Here is a 20740-nt window from a genome sequence, read left to right on the forward strand (position 1 = left end):
CAAAGAGACATTTAGAGAGAGAGGTCACGACCGGAGTGGTTAAATCGCCGGCTAGAGTTTAGGGTGTTTGGGTTAGAGAGAGAGAGAGAGAGATAGCAAGAGAGAGAGAGAGAGAGAGAGAGAGAGAGAGAGCGAGCGAGCTATTAGAGGTACGGGTATAGGCGGATATAGGCGGTGGTGCTGTGATGAAGAGGGAGTTGGCCGGAGGGATGACCGGACGCGCGGTGGTGTGAGGTGGCTGGTGGTGCTGCGATCGACTGAGAGAGAGAGAGAGAGAGAGAGAGAGAGAGAGAGAGAGAGAGAGAGAGAGAGATGATCGATTGGAAGCTACCCATTTAAGTATTTTTTTTCTTTTTAAAAATAATTATTTTTTAAATATTTTATATTTAAATTAATTGGCCAGGTGGCACGCGGGAATTGTCCTACGCAGTGCACCTGGCCAAATTTTGGCCACGTGGCGTCATTCCACGTGGCCAATTAGGGACGTGGAATTATTCCACGTCCCTAATGGGCAACAAGTAATTTTATTACACGTCGCCATTTGTTATTTTTAAAAAAAAAATTTAGAAAAAGGTAAAAATTATATATATATATATATATATATATATATATATATATATATATATATATATATATATATATATATATAAAGACAAAGACAAACACAAACCCTAACTCGACCTTAAGTGTATGTACTATACATAATGCTAAACCCTAAACCCTAAAACAAATATGTCTTAAGGTTTATATAAACTCTAATCCATAAAACTAAACCCTAAACGTTAACCCTAAAACTAAATCTTAAACCCTAACCCTAGGTATATATACTGTATATATAAATTTCTTGACATAAATACTGTATAATATTTAATGTAAATTTAAAATACAATATATAAATATATGTTTTTGGTGTTTTGTATTTTTTTAAATATGTTTTTGGTGTTTTGTGAAGGCGATAGTGTACAAAACACAATATATAGGATTAGGGTTCTATTAGTAAAGTATACCACTAACACTTATATGAGATTTGAATAAATGAAGAGAGTTGAAATAAATTAGTACTAAATTGTTAAAGTATAAAATAAAGCAAAATTTATTTGTAATACGTCTACAAATGTAAACGCTAACCTTAATTACAATCAGAGTTTACTTATAAGTATACCATATGTAAGGTACTCAACACATAAATCGGAAGTATACTTTAAACATATTGTACATAGCCCATAAACCCTAAGTGTATATTCTATATATAGCCATAAACTCTAACCCTATGTGTATATACTATATATACCCATAAAACCTAACCCTAAGTGTATATACTATATATAGATATAAACCCTAACCCTAAGTGTATATACTATATATAGCCATAAACCCTAACCCTAAGTGTATGTACTATATATAGCCATAAACCCTTAATTAACCCTAAGTGTATATACTATATATAGCCATAAACCCTAACCCTAAGTATATGTAGTATATATAGTCATAAACCCTAACCCTAAGTGTATGTACTATATATAGCTACAAACCCTAACCTTAAGTGTATGTACTATATATAGCCATAAACCCTAACCCTAAGTGTATATACTATATATAGCCATAAACTCTAACCCTAAGTGTATATACTATATATAGCCATAAACCCTAACCCTAAGTGTATGTACTATATAAGGGACTAAACCATAAGTAAACCATTAGCACGGAACCCTAAAAATAAGTGCATTTACTATATATAGCCATAAACCCTAAGGTTAGGGTATATACAAGTCATTATAAATGTATATAGTTTCTAAACTATTTACATGCATGCATATATTAGATTATATATGTATATAGTCTTAATAATAGGTTTTTTTTTTTTTTTTTTTTTTTTAAATTTTTTTTTAAATTTTTTTAATTTTTTTAATTTTTTTTTCTTTTTAATGTATATTTTATTTTATTTTTAATCGTAGAAATGTTTAGGGCAATGGTGTACAAAATCGAACCTTAATTTGGTGTTATATATATATATATATATATATATATATATATATATATATATAGAGAGAGAGAGAGAGAGAGAGAGAGAGAGAGAGAGAGAGAGAGAGAGAGAGAGAGAGAGTTAGGGTATATATATGTATGTATGTATATAGCACCAAATTAGGTTTAGTTTTGTACAGTATGCAAATTAATACTAAATTGCTAAAGTATAAAATAAGGCTACACTTATTAGGGTTAGGGTTTACTTATAAGTATACACCATATATAAAAAACTCAACACGTAAACCCTAAGTATAGTATTTACATATAGCATATAGTCCTAAAACCTAACCTTATGTGTATATACTATATATAGCCATAAACCCTAATTCCATATATATAGCACAAATCTAAGATTAGGATATGTACGAGTCATTATGCATGTATATAGTTAAGAAAATAAGATTTTTTTTTTTTTAAAGAAAAAAATGAATACAATGATTTATATGCATAATGTACAAAATGAGTCATTATGCACGTATATAGTAATATTATTATGCATAGTGTACAAAACCCTAATTACATTTTTTTTTAATATGTATTTGATTAAAAACAGATGGCCATGTGGAATATTGACACGTGGCCTCATATGGCCATGTGTCCATATTCCGTGTGTCCAAGTGGCCACATGGCCGCGTGTAATAAATACACGCGGCCACTTGGACACGTGTATTTTTAACACATGTTCAAGTGGCCGCGTGTAAAAAATACACGCGACCGCTTGTTTTTCATGCCCAACCTGCCACGTTGTCATCAAGACACGTGGCTAGTTGGCTGCGTAGCTAAAGTAACCGCTACTGTAGACATGCGGCCAATTGCAACTTTTTTTGTAGTGATTGTGAGTATCAATTTTTATTTTTTGTAATTTCTTGGATTATTTGCTCAATGCTACCATGTGTAATATCTTTGATTTTTGGTGTGTTGTAAAAAATGACACATGCAAATCTAAAGATCTTTTAAATAGTTTTATGTAACATTAGAAATTTATTTACTAATCTACTTTCATTTGGGAAGAGCTCTTGATTTACTTTAGAAGCTAAAGCCCACTGAATTGTGGATATGGCAAAAGCCTAGCATAAGGTACATCCACATTTGGGGTTGCCCAACACATGGGCTGAAAGGAAAGACTGATAAGTTGAAATTCAAAACAGAAGTATGTTTGTTGTTTTGGTATCCAAAAGAGACAATGGGTTATTTGTTTTAATGTCATGAGGATAAGAAAATCTTTGTTACTACAAACACTAGGTTTCTTGAAGAGGACTATGTAAAAAATTTTAAACCAAAGAATGAGGTGGTTCTAGAAGAAATGTAAGCAGCAAGAGAAGGAACATCTTCAAACGTTATTGAAGATCAAGTGGTTGTATCTAATACGCCACAAATTACTACCGGTGAGACCCCTAGTACCATCATACCTTGTCACAGTGGGAGGGTCGTCAAAGTATCTAATATATTTATGTTCTTAGGAGAAGCTCATAGAGCTATATATACCTGATGAAATTGAATCAGATCCAAGAACCTACAGGAAGCAGTTAATGATGTGGATGCATACCATTGGTTAAAAGCTATGGAAAGTGAGTTAGAATCCATGTATTCCAACAAAGTCTAGACTCTTGTAAAGGATGTCAAGACAACCTTTGTAAATGGACTACTTGAAGAGGACATCTATATGATGCAACCAGCCGGGTTTATAGCTGAAAACTAGGACAATATGGTGTGCAAATAGCAAAGATCCATCTATGGACTTAAGCAGACATCTCGATCATGTAACATCAGGTTTGAAGAGTCAATCAAATAGACAATTTTGAACAAAACCTTGATGAGCCATATGTGTACAAGAAGTGTCAAGATTAGGTAGTAATATTCTTAGTGCTATATGTTGATGACATCCTGCTCATTGGAAACGATGTGGGGACATTATCAGCAGTAAGAATCTGGTTGTCAAATCAATTTGATATCAAGGACTTGAGAGAAGCAAACTATATCCTAGGGATCAAGTTTTTGCGAGATCGTAGAAATAGGATGATAAGCTTATCCCAAGCTGCATAGATAGATAAGGTTTTAGCAAGGTTTAGCATTATAGACTCCAAGATATGGTTACTATTCTTTAGGCATGGAATTTCTTTTAATAAGGGGCAGTGTCCTAAGACACTCAAGAGGAAGAGCAAATGAGGGTTGTTCCTTACGCTTACGTTTTGGCTGTAAAAAGCCTCATGTATGCTATACTATGCATTTGACCTAATATATGTTTTGCAGTTGGCATGGTCAACAGAAATCAGTCAAATCCTAGACCATTGCATTAGGTATCGGTAAATCATATACTCAAGTATCATCCAAGAATGAGGGATTATATGCAAGTAAACCATTGTGAGAATTTGATAGTGACTCGTTACATAGATTTTGACTTCCAATCAGATTATGATTCTTGAAAGTATACCTTAGGGTATGTATTTACCCTAGGTGGAGAAGTGTTAAGCAGTCATGCATTGTTGACTCCACTGTGGAAGCTAAATATGTTGTGGCTTGTGAGGCTGCAAAGGAATCAGTATGGCTCAAAAAAGTTTCTAGTAGATCTTGGTGTCATGAGAATAGAGTAGTCTCCCATCACTTTTTTTATTTTTTGTGCCAATAGTGGAGCCATTGCAAAATCCAATGAACCTAGGAAAGAGAAACACATCGAGCACAAGTCATCTCAATAGAGAAATAGTATCTCAAGGAGATGTTGTGTCTAAGATTCCATCGGCTGAGAATTTGACAAACTTGTTCACTAAGACCTTGCCACAGAAGATCTTTAAAGCTCACTTAAAAGGAATGAGATTCATATGTATGCCTCATTGGAATTGAGGGCAAGTGGAAGTTTGTTGGGGATTATGCCCTAAATAATGGATGGTTATTTATTAGACTGCTAATTTTTATTTTTCCTTTTAAGTCCCTTACCAAGTTGTTGTAATTTAACCAAGGCAGGTTTTATTTATTTATTTATTGGACTACTTATTTTTATTTATTAAAACATGGACGAGGGAGAACAGTGCAAATGATGCATGTGTGGAAGATTGGGGTTGGGATAAAACCAAAAAGCCCAGAGGATGTAGTTGACGCATGGGCAAGGGACAAATTTCTGGCCCTATGCGTTGGAATGAGGAAGTGGAGCTAGGTTTTCCTAGTCCTAGCCATCCAAACCTTTGTAGTCCTAATAAGATTAGGTTTCTATTACTCGTCCCGCGTGGTTTAAATTACACCTCTCCTAGCATACAAACCTATAAATAAAGAAGAGCTTGAAGCTCTAAAAATACCATCACGATTGTTGTTTAGTATTTTTCTGAGAACAAATATTATTGAAATAATTTTCAAGAATAAGTTTAAAGTTTTGAAAGTAAGGAAAGAGGCCACACTCTCTTGGTTATTTTAAGACATTAGCGAGAAGATCCGAAGGTCTTATAAATTCTTGATATCACGTGTTCTTGGAGTTGCAAGAATGAGAAGTTTTGCGCAAACCAATGAGTGACCGTTTTTCAACAAGTATTCTCTGTTTTGCAATATAATTTTAAATTACATATTTCTTCACATATTCTTCATAAAGGTTGATTTTGGCTTGGAAATTATTTGTTTCCGTTGTGCAATTATGTTTTTGCAAAAGTATTCTCAACAGTAAGTTCCTACACCTTCTTTGGATTTCATTGGTTAGAGATAGTGTTACATTTACGCTAGGATTTTGATAGAAGTAGTATAGTAGTTGATATTAAAGTGTTATTGTGTGGTGCACTGAGAAGTTTGGGAAGATATGTTGTTGTTATGGTTGTTGATAGAGAAAACTAGGGTATTCTAAAAAAAGGAGGTGTGTCACAAAAAAATGTTGGTATGTTTACATTCATGGTCAATGCATAATTGTGTGGAGCTTAGAAGGAGTTTTTGATGTGTCAAAAGTTGTTTAGGGAAAAATTTTCATTAGAAAAATAGTTTATGCACGATAAATGTCTGGATGACCTTAGAGTTCTATCCAGACGAGATGCGAGATAAAACATAGTCAATGAAGCTTGATCAGTATCTTGTTCGGACCTTGTCTAAACAAGACTTGTAAAAGAAGTACTCATTTTGTAGCCCATTCAGACCCCTGTTCGGACGAGCTAATCTGTTACGAAAAAATAATTATTGTCTTAGGAAGAACAAGACTGAAGATGTATGGTCGATCTGATGAAACCTTAAGACTACGAAATAGCCTATAAATGCAGACAATTACAAACCACAGGTTGTAAACACTATCGAAGAAGCAATAGAACGTTGTAAGCGAAAACATATTGATAGATAGTTATCAAATTGTTTTACATGTCTTATGATATTATGTATTGCTACATGCATATTTTATCTGATAATGAGCCCTGTGAATTTAATTATATTCATATATGCTAATGTATATTATATTTAGTTTACATGATTTAAAAGAAAAAATGAACTTTGGGAGAAAAAAGGTTTGGACGAAAAAGTATAAGTTTAGTGAAATGAAAATAAAGACTCTAAGAAATTATTTTGCCATGATCTAGAGCGTTGAGTGGGGGTTATGTTAAACACTCAACAACCCAATTCTTAAGTGGGGGAATACGCTTAACAAATTCAATGGTTAAGTGGGGGCAATACACTTAATTAACAAACCCAGAGGTTAAGTGGATGATATACGCTTAACAATCCAGTGTTAGGATGGGGCAATCAGGGGCGGAGCCTGCCCCCCCAAGCCCAAGGTTTCCCCCCCCCCCCCCCCCCCCCCCCCACAAAAAAAAAAAAAAAAAAATTTACCCCTAATTTATTTATTTATTTTTTTTAGTTTTGCTCTCCCATTTTTTTTTTTTTTTTTCAATTTGCCCCCCCTCTCAAGGGGCAATACGACCAGCAAACCTAGTGGTTCAGTGGGGGGCAATATGCTTAACAAATCATGGTTAAGTAGGGGAGATGCTCTTAACTATATAATGGTTAAGCAGAGGCAATACACTTTGTAACGACCTGCCTTTTACAAAAAGACGTAAGTGAAAATTTCAAATTTTCACGTATCGTTATGACATCATCACTGGCGTCATCAGAGTATAAATTAGCAGCAAAATATAATTTTTCTTTTACAACTTAGGAATCATAACACATTGAGCTGACCGAAGTACTACTAGAAATTCATTCTGAAATCGCTCAACTATACATTGAAATAAGTGTCATTGATGACACTAAGAACATACATGAAAAATCTATCAAATACAAGTATTCCTCTAAGTATACTACTTTCCAAAAGAATACAAACAATATAGGAAAATCATCAGTTACATTAATATCAGCTTTAACTCTTCAATGCTAACATAATCTAATCCTTTAATTTAATAACCTTTGTACCTGCATAATGGACTATCGCCCATATATAAATATATGGGTCAATCTACTGCTTTCAATAATATAATGAATATGCACTTATTTATGTAATGCAACACAATGAATATATAACTCTATCATTATATGTATACGCAATTCACGTTCCCGGCATGAATTGAATATACATAAAATAATAAAGCAGTAACGTGACAGTTTTAATGCAGTGTCTTAATTAATCATCTTTTGCACACAACTTGTTTGCGAAGGCATAGGTCCGGTATAGCGTGTTAGCTCGGGATTGCCGTCCCCTCACTTAACTTTTATTGGTTTGTTACTGGAAGCCAAAGGTCCCAGCGTTAGGTTATTTATTAGGTTCAACCGGGATTTGATGGTCCCACCACTGGCCTATAACCTCCTCTGCCTACCAACTCGTTATTAAGAAGTTTAATTAAAATATGTAAAATATGTAAAATCAAATTCAGAACCAAATAAATAGATCCATAATCATGAAATCAAATGCACAACCAAATTCACTATCTCTCTGTCTCCGGGCGTGGAGAGCAAAAGAAGAACGGGAAAGAAAGAGAACGGGAAAGAGAGAGAGAAGAAAGAAGAAGACATGGGCATCCGAAATTAAGAAGAAAAAGAAAGAAAGATTAAAAAGAGAAGAAGAGAGCTGGTGTTGATTTTATAGAAGAGGAAGACTTATTCATCAAGCTAAAAGATGATGAAACTGATGACTCACGGTATCTTAGTAATAATTATAAGGGTTATATTTCTTGATATATTTTATTAACTCCAATTAAATTTTATCTCAGTTAATTTTATCAGAGTTAAAAGGTAAAATATTTAATTAATTCAAGGTTAAGTTTTATCCAGTTAATTTAACTTGGGCTAATCTGTAAATATTTATTCAAAATTTACTATTTACTTTTTTTTTATCGCGGATATTATTATCTCAGATTTTTATTACTATTTTAATTTAATTGATTAAAATATCAATTTAAGTTCTTTTTGCGTCTAGTTTGTTTCATACCAAATATTATTATTCTCATAATATAATATCACTGACAATATTATTATACCAAATAATATTGTGCCAATAATGATTATTATATAATAATATTATAGACCAATAATATTATTAATTAGCCCACTAAAATATTTAGTCCGTTTATTTAATAATTCATTAATATTATTACATTCCAATAATACTCTTAGCTGTTGAGTGTGAGTCATTGCATGAGTTATAGCATGCAATGATTAATCACACAGCCATTTAGGATAGGTGGCACATAAATATTCATTTCTCAGAATAATGTCGAACGAGCGACATAAAATGATTATCGATCAACAGGTCGATCGAGCGACAGGTATTGTCGATCGAGCGATTGATCAGTTAAAAGTGGTGGATCAAGCGACTACAAATGTGGATTGATTGCCACAAGTCTTAAATTCTATTTAAGACGTTATATCTTAAAATCTAGGGCGTTACACACTTAACAATGTAATAATCGAAATGAAGAAATGCCTATGTTCTATTTATTTTCTTGTGAATATGGTATATATACTTTAACATGTTGTGGTTTAATTAATATTTTCCATTATCATGTGCTAGAATTTTAGAAAAGAAAATGTAAAGTAAATTGGTAGTTTGGATCCTATTATGAAAAGTCTATTTTCTAATTAAATACTAATTAATGTTATACTGTTGTTTTCATTAAGGCTCTTTGATATGCAAGTTTTATGAATGATACATGGTCAACATGAAAAGTTACAATGTTATGGGATACGACTAAATTAGGAAAAGAGAGAGAGATTGAGAGAGGGAGAGAAACATAGATCCAGTTGATTAAATGGTGAGAAACAATGCATAACACTGTTCAAATAGAGCGGTGAATCTATAAATTTTTTAATAAATGCCAGAGCATTTATTGTAATCTTTCTTTTTGGTCTTTTTGTGCTGATATGACATATTGATTTTAATAAAAAAAAAAAAAAAAAACTAGAACTTGATTTCTCTTTCCTATTTTTATAATAAAAATAAAGTGTCATGTTGATACAGAAGGACCCAAAAAGGACCGCAGTAGTAAATGCTCTAGCATTTCTCAAGTTTTCTAGAATATTGGTGCCTATTTCTTATATGAAAGTGATAGATATTGGACTTCTAACGGAGTATTTATTAGATTTAGAAACCCATTTGATATATCCCTGAGAAAAACCCTGCTTGACATTGCCGATTGGGATGAATGTCATTCTGTAAGTCACCTTCTGGTTCACCTCAGTGAATTTGAGCTCTTTAGGTACTATGTCTATGCCTACCCCTAGAGGAACCAAAACCTCGGGAGTGTAAGTTGAGTTAGCTCGACCAACGTTCGTCGCCGTCCGTGTGTAACTCTGATAGCTAGACCCAAGTGTAATTGAAAACGAAGGATAATTCAGCTGTGCTTCAGGTATGCTTTTCACTTTTGAGCACTTGATCGTTCCCGCAGTTTTCACATTCAGAATAACCTCTACCATTTCATCTGTGTATTGTAAACCACATAAATAAGGAATGTAATCGTTGGGTTGGATGTCATAAACAAGCCCCGGATCGTTTGCTTTTGATGGGTTAACATGGCCTGCCCCGGTGGCAAAGACATCGGCACGAAGAACCGTTTGATCTGCAATGGGCTTTCCTCCAAGGTTTAGTGAGTCAGCAGTGGTCATGATTGCAGACTTGATGGCGGCCGGCGACCAGTCAGGGTGTGAACTCTTGAGCAAAGCTGCAATGCCACTAAGGTGAGGGCATGACATTGAGGTGCCAGAAATCATTTTAAATGTTGATAGCGTATTCGAGTTGTTTTCCATAGAAACCGGCCACGCAGCTAGAATGTTAACGCCAGGTCCAATGATGTCTGGTTTCAGAATTCCTGGGCTTTGTTTGTTTGGACCTCTAGAAGAAAAGGAGGCAACTGTTGGAGCGGATGACTGATTATCCCCCCCAATTATAGTTCCGTTAAACAAGATTGTGGCTGTTGGTGATGCGGTTGAGTTGATGTAGGCTTTGATTTTCAACCCCATAGCGTAGCTGACATGTGTAGCGGGAAGCACATGAGGTTCAGCGAAAACACTAGAGCCATGAAGCTCTTGGTTCATGAGAATCATGGCAGCTCCACCGGCAAGTGCAACTATCTTGCCTTTATCCACTCCTCCAATCCCACCTCTCTCACACAGCACTACCTTTCCTTTCACATCAATGTCTTCCAATGAACCCGAGGCGCATAGAGCGGATGAATTGTCACCTGTTAGAATATGAATTAAATTAATCATGATATATTTGAATCATGTCTTTGTCATTCACCTCTTATTTCAATTAAATATTCCACGTGTTGGGAATATATATATGCCGGTAATGTAAAATCAATAGCAGCATATAGTAATAAAATGGAAAAACTTCACAAAATTTCCTTGAACTTTCACTAGTTTTGAAATGACTCCCTAAAGTTTAAAAATTCTCAATTTCACCACTCGAACTTATAATTTGATGCAATTTCCCCCATCTGTTAGGATTTGGTATTAAATCCTAACCATACCCTTGAAAATATGATATTATAGTAGAGGTTTTGAATTTGAATTATGTTTTTGTCATTCACCTCTCACTTCAATTAAGTATTTTACGTATTGAGAATCGTGTATTAAAGAATAATCTTAACCCACACGTGAGAATGAGTGTTAGAATCTAAATTAAATACTTTCCTATATAAGCTTAAACTTTTAAAATAAGTAGTTTGTGATTTAACATTACCATTTACGCCTGCATAAACAAGAGGCAACAATATTTTTGGATTGAAATCTTGAGGTTGGAATTGGGATTCGCCATCATATTCTTCCCCATTTCCAAGTTTTGCTATTGCCCTTATGCTTCTGTCAATGGTGCTTGCTCCAACAGTGAGAATCCATGGGGCCTCGTTCGATACAGATTGAAGGAGTGGACCATTATTCGCTGCTGAACAACTCACAAAAATTCCATTTTGGATTGCACGGAATGCACCCACTGCAAGGCCGTCCTGGCTGAAACTTTCGGAGCCTCCGCCAATAGAAAGGGAAAGCACATCCACACCATCGTCAATGGCGGAGTCCATTGCGGCTAAAATGTCACTTTCACTGCAACCGTATTCAAAGCATATTTTGTAGATTGCCAAGTGCGCGTAAGGTGCCATCCCAGCCGCAGTACCCTTAGCATTCCCAAATGCACCTGCATCTTTCACAAAATTCCCGGCTGCCGTGCTGGCTGTATGAGTCCCATGCCCTTCGACATCAACTGCTGTGGATTCCATTTGCTGACTTCCATGTTGAAAAACTTTTGCACCAATTAATTTGTTGTTACAATTTGTCCCATTGAATTCACACCTCCCTTTCCATTTCGCAGGCGGGGGAGGCACTCCTTCGTCGCTAAACGAAGGATGAGTCGGCAATATCCCGGTATCCAAAACACCGATAATCACACCCTTTCCAAAATTGGAGCCTTCCCAAAATCCCCCCGCCTGAATGTTCAAGCCCATGAAGTTAGGAGTGTGAGTTGTTTGCAATGAAAGAATCCTTTCCGGCCGTGCCGAAATGAATCCATCCTTACTTTCCATGGCTTTCACTTCCTCGGCAGTCAATCTCGCCGCGAAACCAGTCGCCACATTTCGGTACGAATAAACCATCCGTGGCGGCTCATCATCCTCCAAGCCATTGGTGTTTGTAGGTAAAAATGACTCATACCAGCTCTCTGTATCATCTGATTGCATAAACAATGACTCATACCATTTTCTTTCCTCCGGCCTTTTCACATAAACAATGTATACTTGTGAGTTGTTTTGCTTTTGATCATCATATGGCTCCATCATTTCTTCAGCCAATATTATTATTGGTGAGAGATTAACCATGAAGATTAGACTAAGAAGCAAGAGTCCCCTCTTCATGATGTTCTCCATGTTTGTTGTGCAAGAAGGGGCTGTTGTTTTGTCTCATCTCATCGATTCCCATGCACACACATATATATATATATAGTAAGGGACAGAATTAGGATTCAAAGGGTTAATCCTATTTTTGATAGGAGTCAAACCTAGTTTTTAAGCCTAAAAATACATATATTTTTATAGAAAAGCTTCTTTGCATTCTGGCATCCATCTTCGTTAAGTTGACATGTTCCATTTATCTCTAACAGGAGAAAAAAAAAAAACCGACGGTGGTTAGAGCATGCCAACTCAGCGAAAATGTACACAAAATGGACGCCATAATGCAAAGAATCATTTCTTATATATATTTAACTTGATAAAAAAAAAATTAAAGAAAATTTGAAAACCAAGGGTCCTCGTTGGTCTATACATAGTTTTGTATACAAATATCGAGATTGTTCCCAATTTAGAGTGAAATGGAGATGAACTATTTTCCAGGCCAATTATGATTTAAGCCATTTTTTTATAGGAGTCAAAGGGTCAAACCTATTTTTGATAGGAGTCAAGCCTAGTTTTTAAGCCTAAAAATACATATATTTTTATAGAAATGCTTCTTTGCATTTTGGCGTCCATGTTTGTTGAGTTGGCATGTTCCATTTACCTCTAACTGAAAAAGCAAAAAAAATCGATGGTGGTTAGAGCATGCCAGCTTAGCAAAAATGTAAACGAAATGAACGTCGGAATGCAAAGAATCATTTCTTATATATTTAACTTAATAAAAAAAGAATTAAAGAAACTTTGAAAACCAAGTGTCCCCATTGGTCTATACATAGTTTTGTACACAAATATCGTGATTGTTCTTAATTTGGAGTAAAATGGAGATTAATTATTTTGTAGTCAATTATGATTTAATCCATTTTTTATGCGAGCCAAAGGATTAAACCTATGTTTGATGGGGTCAAGCCTAGTTTTTAAGCCTCAAAATACATATATTTTTATCGAAAGGCTTCTTTGCATTCTGGCATCCATCTTCGTTGAGTTGGCATGTTCCATTTACCTCTAACTGAAAAAGAAAAGAAAAGAAAAAACACTAATGGTGGTTAGAGCATGCCAACTCAGAGAAAATATACACAAGATGGACGTCAGAGTGTAAAGAATCATTTCTTATATATGTAACTTAATAAAAAAAAATTAAAGAAAATTTGAAAACTAAGGGTTTCCGTTGGTCTATACAGAGTTTTGTACACAAATATCGAGATTATTCTCAATTTGGAGTGAAATGGAGATGAACTATTTTACGGTTTAGATTTTATTTTGTTGAAGTTAATTCTATATGATATCACACCATTTAAAAATTCTAAATAACGTGGCAATATATGTAAATGATTTGGGACTATATTTTGTTGTTGTGCATGTCCTTAGAAGCCAGCCATATATATATACTATCTTTATCTCTTGCTATATATATATATATTTATTACTTAGGATAAGGAGACATGATATATAGTGGTAGTATACTTTAAATAGGGATCCGAATTAAAATGAATATATGTTGTAACTAATATTCTTGACTCCATAATTAGACTTTTTTTAAAAATAAAAAAATAAAAAATAAATAATCTTGTAATCTTTTCATTAATGAGAAAGAGCTTTGACTCCATAATTAAACTTAAATTGTTGCAACACACTCAAAAGTATTTTATTTAAAAAAGAATAGCTCTCAAAAAAAGGCCAACCACTGTTTCCTCGCCCTATGAATATTGTTTTACTAGTTGCTTTTTGTTGGTTTTATTGGCAACATTCTGGTAGACAAAAACACTTTCTTTTCTGGACACTGACTTTTCAGGGACACTGTAATTTAGAGTCTATTTCAGATATTATTGCAGAATATTTATTCTAGCATGGAAAGAATCATACAATGCAAGATCTACAATATACAACTCAAGAAATGAAAGATTCTGAGACAATGAAGATTCTGGCAACTTTATAGATGTCAAAGTTGGTTTTCCCTTGTGATCGTCCGGACGGCCAAGAGAAAGCGTTCGAAAGCCAAGCAGTGTTTTTGTCCCATTAGAACAACGTGTATCAGACGCAAACCACAATGACTTAGTGTTCGTGCAGCCATCTAGACGCCCAATGGACGTGACTCACAGAGAGCACATGTTCACACAAGTGTCAGGACGCAAATGCGGTAGTTGCGAACAGTGGAGGTATTCTACACAACAGTCCGGACGCTAGGGCAAGCTATCCGGACGAGCTTTAGTAAATTATGAAGAATTGCTGGTTACCATCCAGACGCCCAATGTCCTGTCCAGACGCCGCCTATGGAAATTTGAGTTTTTGTCAAATTAGGTTCTCTTGAAGCCTATTTAAAGAGGCTATAGGCTGTGTAATTGAAAGAATTCAATATTGAATTCTTGTGTGCTAAGAGAGGGTGTTTAGGCTGAAATTGTTAGATGTGCTAACTCTCTTAGAGTATTTGTGTAATTTGATCAACCATTGAAGTCTAACTTAGAAATGAGCTCTAAGTTAAAGGAATCTGAAAGATGCAATTGACTTCTAATAATAAATAACAAGTGTGTGCACAAAGTGTTAACAAAAGTAAACAATGCGGAAAATAAACAACACAAGATTTTCGTTAACGAAGTGGAAACTCAAGATGAGAAAAACCACTCCAGGGCAGCCAAACCCAGGAAATCCACTATTCAGAAGACAAAGCTAGATACAAGATAGTAACACTCACATATGCCCGATGCAGTGGTCGTACCTTGCTCTTTAACTGTAACCCAACACGAACGCTTCCCAACTAGGTATCTTACCTGAAGGGGTCTTCAATGGAATCCTTTACCTTAGGGCCAACCCCTAAGATAGATTTCAGTTGTAGCGCATCAACATCACACTTGCAATGGCTTCAGAGGAAACTTAATCAGCTCAACAATCTCTCAAAATAACTTCTCTAAGCACTTGTGGAATTCAATACCGAATTCTTGCCGTTCTCAATGCCCAGGGGCCTCTATTTATAGGCTGAGGTGCAGAATGGGCGACTGCAGTGATATATGCGGGTGCCGTCCGGACGGTGGACATGGGCCGTCTGGACGGACAACTGTGCGACCAGAATTTTTGAGATTTTCGTTGAAAATCTTTCATGTTTAAGAGCTGCGTCTGGACGGTGAGACAACGTCGTCCGGACGGTCGCACGTCCGCTGCAAGTAATTTCCTTATAAGGCTTCGTGCGTCTGGACCATGGGGGATGAGCGTCCGGACGGCTAATATTCAACACGCAATTTCTATATCTGCTATGCGCGCGTTCGGACCATGATAGGCAGTCGTCTGGACGGTTGAAGTCGAAACGGCAATTTCCTTAACTGTTGAACGCGCGTCCGGACCAAGGCCGACTAACGTTCGGACGGTTATATTTGAATTGCGATTCTTGCCTTATGTATGAGCGCGTCCGGACGGTAATCCACGTCGTCCGGTGATGCAGGAATAAACTAGATACAACTATAGAATTAATTGGTCTATGATGTGGCGATGAGATTCATTTAGCTTAGGCAAGAAAGGAAAGGGTCAACTACTCAAGAAGGAAAGAAAAGACCTTTGGCAATTGTGATTTAGAAGATATTTTCTACCGAGTTGTCAACATCCATCAAGAGAAAGACCAAGAAGGAAAGAAGAGACTATCAACAAATCTCTTGATTTATATTTTAAAGAATTTTCATATTTATATTTACGTTGTCGTCAAGTAATATTATAGTTATTATTTTTTTCCCTAAATATGGTCATTCTTTGGTACCAAGTATTTTCCATTAATTTGGAGATATTCTTTGGTACCAAGTATTTCCATAATATGCTTATTTGTATTTATTTCAAGTCTTAGGAGGTTTTATTAGGGTTTTGGTATTTTTGGTAAAATCCTAGAGGTCGAATTTTTCAGCTATATTAGCCCGGCTTGTGGTCGTTTTTCCGACAGATTATTGTTATTGATTAATTATCAAAATTCAGAGTTTTCTCTCTGTTTTCGGGTGATTTTCTTGTTTCTTCCTTGCAAATTACTTGTTGATTAGCCTACAGAATAATCGCTATTCTGTTCCGGCATCAATTGGTATCAGAGCTTCAGCACTTTCCTGAGACGAGTTCTTCATCAATTTCGATGGCTGGTGGTCGTAGTCGTGGTGGTCGTTGTGAGCAAGTTCTGAATGAGGAAGCTCCACACCATGATCGTTCTTCATCAGTTTCGATGGTTGGTGGTCGTAGTCGTGGTGGTCGTCGTGAGCAGGTTCCGAATGAGGAAGCTCCGCACCATGATCGTAACGTTCAGGATATGATGATTGAGGATTTGCAGAGGCAAGTTGCAGAGTTAGCCCAGCGCCTAGCGGCGCAGGAAGTCGGCAATCGTGAGATGAACTCCGATTCCGATTCCACCTTCGACATCCCGTATCACAATCCTGCTCCATACCGGGAACAACGTGGTCGGGATGAAGAAATTGTTGATGAAGAGTTCCAAGAAGACGAGTTCGTTGATGAGGAGTTCATACATGGAGATGTTCATGATGATGTTGAACATGAAAATGTTGAAAATCCTTCACAAGGATTTGTGGATTGGAATTCTTCCCCAATTTATGATGTCTATCATGAAGAAAAAGATTTATTGAAAGAGGTAAGTTTTGTGGGTGATACAATAAAATTTATTGAAGAAAATAATGACTACCATGTGTTTGATGAAAGTCCACATGACGAGGGATTTCAGTTGAGTAATGAGGAAATTAGTTATGTTGATTTTCTTGGGATTGAAAATTTTCTATTAAGTTCTTCTAGTAATAATTTGAATGTTGGTTTGGGTGTGATGGATGACAATTTTAATTTTTGCGGTAAAAAAGGAATTGATAATTCATTGAAGACTTTTATGGAGCGTGAATTGGAGAAAATAAATAAAAGACGTGAGAAGATTGAATTATTTCAATTTAGTGTGAGGCTAGTTGTTGTGATGAGTTGCAATTTATTTATCTTTTGGTTTCAAGTTACTTTGATATTGAGAAATACGAAATGGAATGAATTGATCGGCCATCCAAAAGATCGAGGTAAAGAAGATTCGAATTCGAGGACGAATTCTTTCCAACCCTGTGAGACAGATGCAGGATGAAACTAGATACAACTATAGAATTAATTGGTCTATGATGTGGCGATGAGATTCATTTAGCTTAGGCAAGAAAGGAAAGGGTCAACTACTCAAGAAGGAAAGAAAAGACCTTTGGCAATTGTGATTTAGAAGATATTTTCTACCGAGTTGTCAACGTCCATCAAGAGAAAGACCAAGAAGGAAAGAAGAGACTATCGACAAATCTCTTGATTTATATTTTAAAGAATTTTCATATTTATATTTACGTTGTCGTCAAGTAATATTATAGTTATTATTTTTTTCCCTAAATATGGTCATTCTTTGGTACCAAGTATTTTCCATTAATTTGGAGATATTCTTTGGTACCAAGTATTTCCATAATATGCTTATTTGTATTTATTTCAAGTCTTAGGAGGTTTTATTAGGGTTTTGGTATTTTTGGTAAAATCCTAGAGGTCGAATTTTTCAGCTATATTAGCCCGGCTTGTGGGCGTTTTTCCGATAGATTATTATTATTGATTAATTATCAAAATTCAGAGTTTTCTCTCTGTTTTCGGGTGATTTTCTTGTTTCTTCCTTGCAAATTACTTGTTGATTAGCCTACAGAATAATCGCTATTCTGTTCCGGCGTCATCCGGACGGTTGAAGCAATCTTCCCTTAAATTGAACTTGGAAAGAATCTGAAGTTGATCAATCAGTGAGAGGCGTCCGGACGGGCTGCTGAGACATCTAGACGGATGCAAGCTGGAACAGTAGCTTCTCGAAACAGTGAAAGTCCGGATGGAAATGCTCGTCGTCTAGACGGATGATGCTTGGTCCGTATGGCGTCCAGACAGTATGGCCCGTCGTCTGGACGAATGGAACAGTGGATAGATGGGCATCCGGACGGGATGACACATCGTCCGGACGGCTAACAGGGAACCGAGATCTTTTACTTTTGTGATGAGTGCCAAATATTGTGTATTTAAACCCCTTAATTTGCATTTGTTAGACCATTAGTTTTGTTATTTTCTAATATTTTTGGTTAGTGTTGGTGTCTTGGTGTTTTGCAGGTCCTTGAGAGAAAATGGTGGTATTTTTGGAGATTGGCAAAGAAAATGTATATTGAGGAGAAGAAAATATAAATGAATAGACTTGGCAGCATAAAAAAATAAATACACGTCCACGTGCGTGTAGTGGAGGAGCCACATGGATTATTTCTAGACCTTAGCTGTGCTTATACATGGGTGTTATTCTCTAGACTTGCAAGGGACTTAAATTAGAAAAGGAAAGTGCAAAGCAAGACAAAAAGAAGAAAAATAAATAAGTAAACAAACAAAAGCAAAAACTGGGGAGAATGTAGAGGCGCCGACCCAGCACATATGATTTTTTTCTTCTTAATGTGGACACAAGTGTTTAGGTGCATGCAAGTCAGTAATTCCTTTTAGAACGTGAACGTGAAGGAGGCCAAGAGGGACGTGTGTGGCTGTTTAGCATGTATTTGTTCTTTTCCACATTCAGATCGAGATACAGTGCACGTTCTTTCCATAACTGTCCCACCGAACAAGGATGTGTGACCTGGAAGACCGAATCCTAAAGCAGCTCAAGACATGAATTTCCTTCCATAAGTACTGCCAGACCTGTGCACCGAATCAATGCGCGATCATTCCAGAATTAGGCAGCAACTCTTAATAAGGTGGAGGACGTGTTATTTATTTCCATACCTGCAGAGCACGGATTGAGGTAGCACACGTTTTGCACAATAGGAAATAGTTTCAGCCACTCCTTACACTCGTCATTCTCCATACCTGTCGTGCGGCAGCCTCAAGTGCAATATTGAGCTCATATGTGATTCTCTCCATATCAGGTAGCACATCAATTCTTTCCATAACAGCAGGACCGAAAACCCTAGGGATTTGTGGCTATATATATATGCTTCTTTTCTTCTCTTGTAAAGGTGTGGAGGGTGAGAGGCGCAAGCCTGCAGCCACACCAAGACATGTAGAATTTGTAAGTTTCTTTTATGTTTTTAATAAATTTAGTATTTTATTTTTATCCATGAGTAGTTAGTTTGTTTTTTTTTTTTTTTTTTTTTTTTTTTAAACTAAGGTTGAGGATGAAACATCACCTTTGAAGAGCAATAATATTTTCATGAGAGTTTATGCTATCCGATTTTATTAGGTTTAATATTTCCCATGTTCTACTTCTTTTCAATTATTGAGATGAATTCTTGGATATCTATTGTGATTTTCGGATATATGTGATGATTTGAGAATAGTCTCATTTAATTGGTTGCTTGGATTTTTCAATTATCAAAACATTGGATATTCATTGTGTTTCGTTCTACGAATACATTTGATAATTTGGTTTAAACCAGATATCTTTTGTGATTTGTGCAAAGAACGGATTCAGTGAATGATTTAATGAATTTTTGAAGCATAGTAGAACATACATAAGATTTGTAATTGTGAGAACTTCGGATATATATTGACATACATGAGAATATGTTGTTATGATTTGGCGGGTGTGGATTCTAAAACCTCAGTACTTTTTTTTTTCTTTTGTTTTGTTTTCATTTATTTTAGCTGAAAAAATGAATTGACTTCAAAATAAAGTGTGTACAACAAGTGTACAACAAGTTTCAACAAAAAATTAAGTACAGCGGAAAATAAATGACACAAAGATTTTTGTTGACGAAGTGGAAACTCAATTAAGAGAAAAACCACTCCGGGGCAGCCAAACCCAGGATATTCACTATTCAGAAGACAAAGCTAGATACAAAGCAGTAACACTCACATATACCGATGCAGTGGTCGTACCTTGCTCTCTAACGTGTAACCCAACACGAACGCTTCCCAACCAGGTTCACCTACCTGAAGGGGTCTTCAATGGAATCCTTTACCTTAGGGCCAACCCCTAAGATAGACTTCAGTTTTAGCACAGCAACAGCACACTTGGCAAAGGCTTCAGAGGAAATATCACGTCTCTGAGCAGTAGAGAATTCACCACCGAATTCTGTTGAATGGCTTCAGAGGAATTTCTGACTTCTCTGAGCTCTAGAGGAATTCACTTCGAATTCTTGTAGCTCTAAGTGCCCAGAGACCCCTATTTATAGGCTGGGGGTCAGAATGGGCGTCAGGCAAAATAAGCCTGGGAGCCGTCCGGACGATGGACCATGGCCGTCCGGACGGACAACTGTGCGACAGGATTTTTTTGAAAATTCCGCGGAGAAATTTTTCCTGTATAAGAACATCGTTCGGACGGGATGGCTCGATCGTCCGGACGGTCGCACATCCGCCGTAAGTAATTTCCATATCAGGCTTCGCGTGTCCGGACCATGGGGCAGGAGCGTCCGGAC

At 36.1% G+C, this 20740-nt stretch overlaps 1 protein-coding gene across 1 annotated transcript; it reads right to left on the reverse strand.

Annotated features, from left to right (window-relative positions):
• Positions 1–9501: 9501 nt before the first annotated feature.
• On the reverse strand, positions 9502–12308 carry LOC133880742 (subtilisin-like protease 3). Its single transcript, XM_062319735.1, has 3 exons — positions 11150–12308; positions 10933–10938; positions 9502–10646 (listed from the first exon to the last, which is right to left on the reverse strand). Exons 1-3 carry the CDS (start codon positions 12273–12275, stop codon positions 9502–9504), a joined length of 2277 nt encoding a protein of 758 aa, XP_062175719.1. The 5' UTR covers positions 12276–12308.
• Between the last annotated feature and the right edge of the window lie 8432 nt (positions 12309–20740).

This window comes from Alnus glutinosa, chromosome 10 (genome assembly GCF_958979055.1).
Source record: "Alnus glutinosa chromosome 10, dhAlnGlut1.1, whole genome shotgun sequence".
In the NCBI taxonomy this organism is placed as follows: domain Eukaryota; kingdom Viridiplantae; phylum Streptophyta; class Magnoliopsida; order Fagales; family Betulaceae; genus Alnus; species Alnus glutinosa.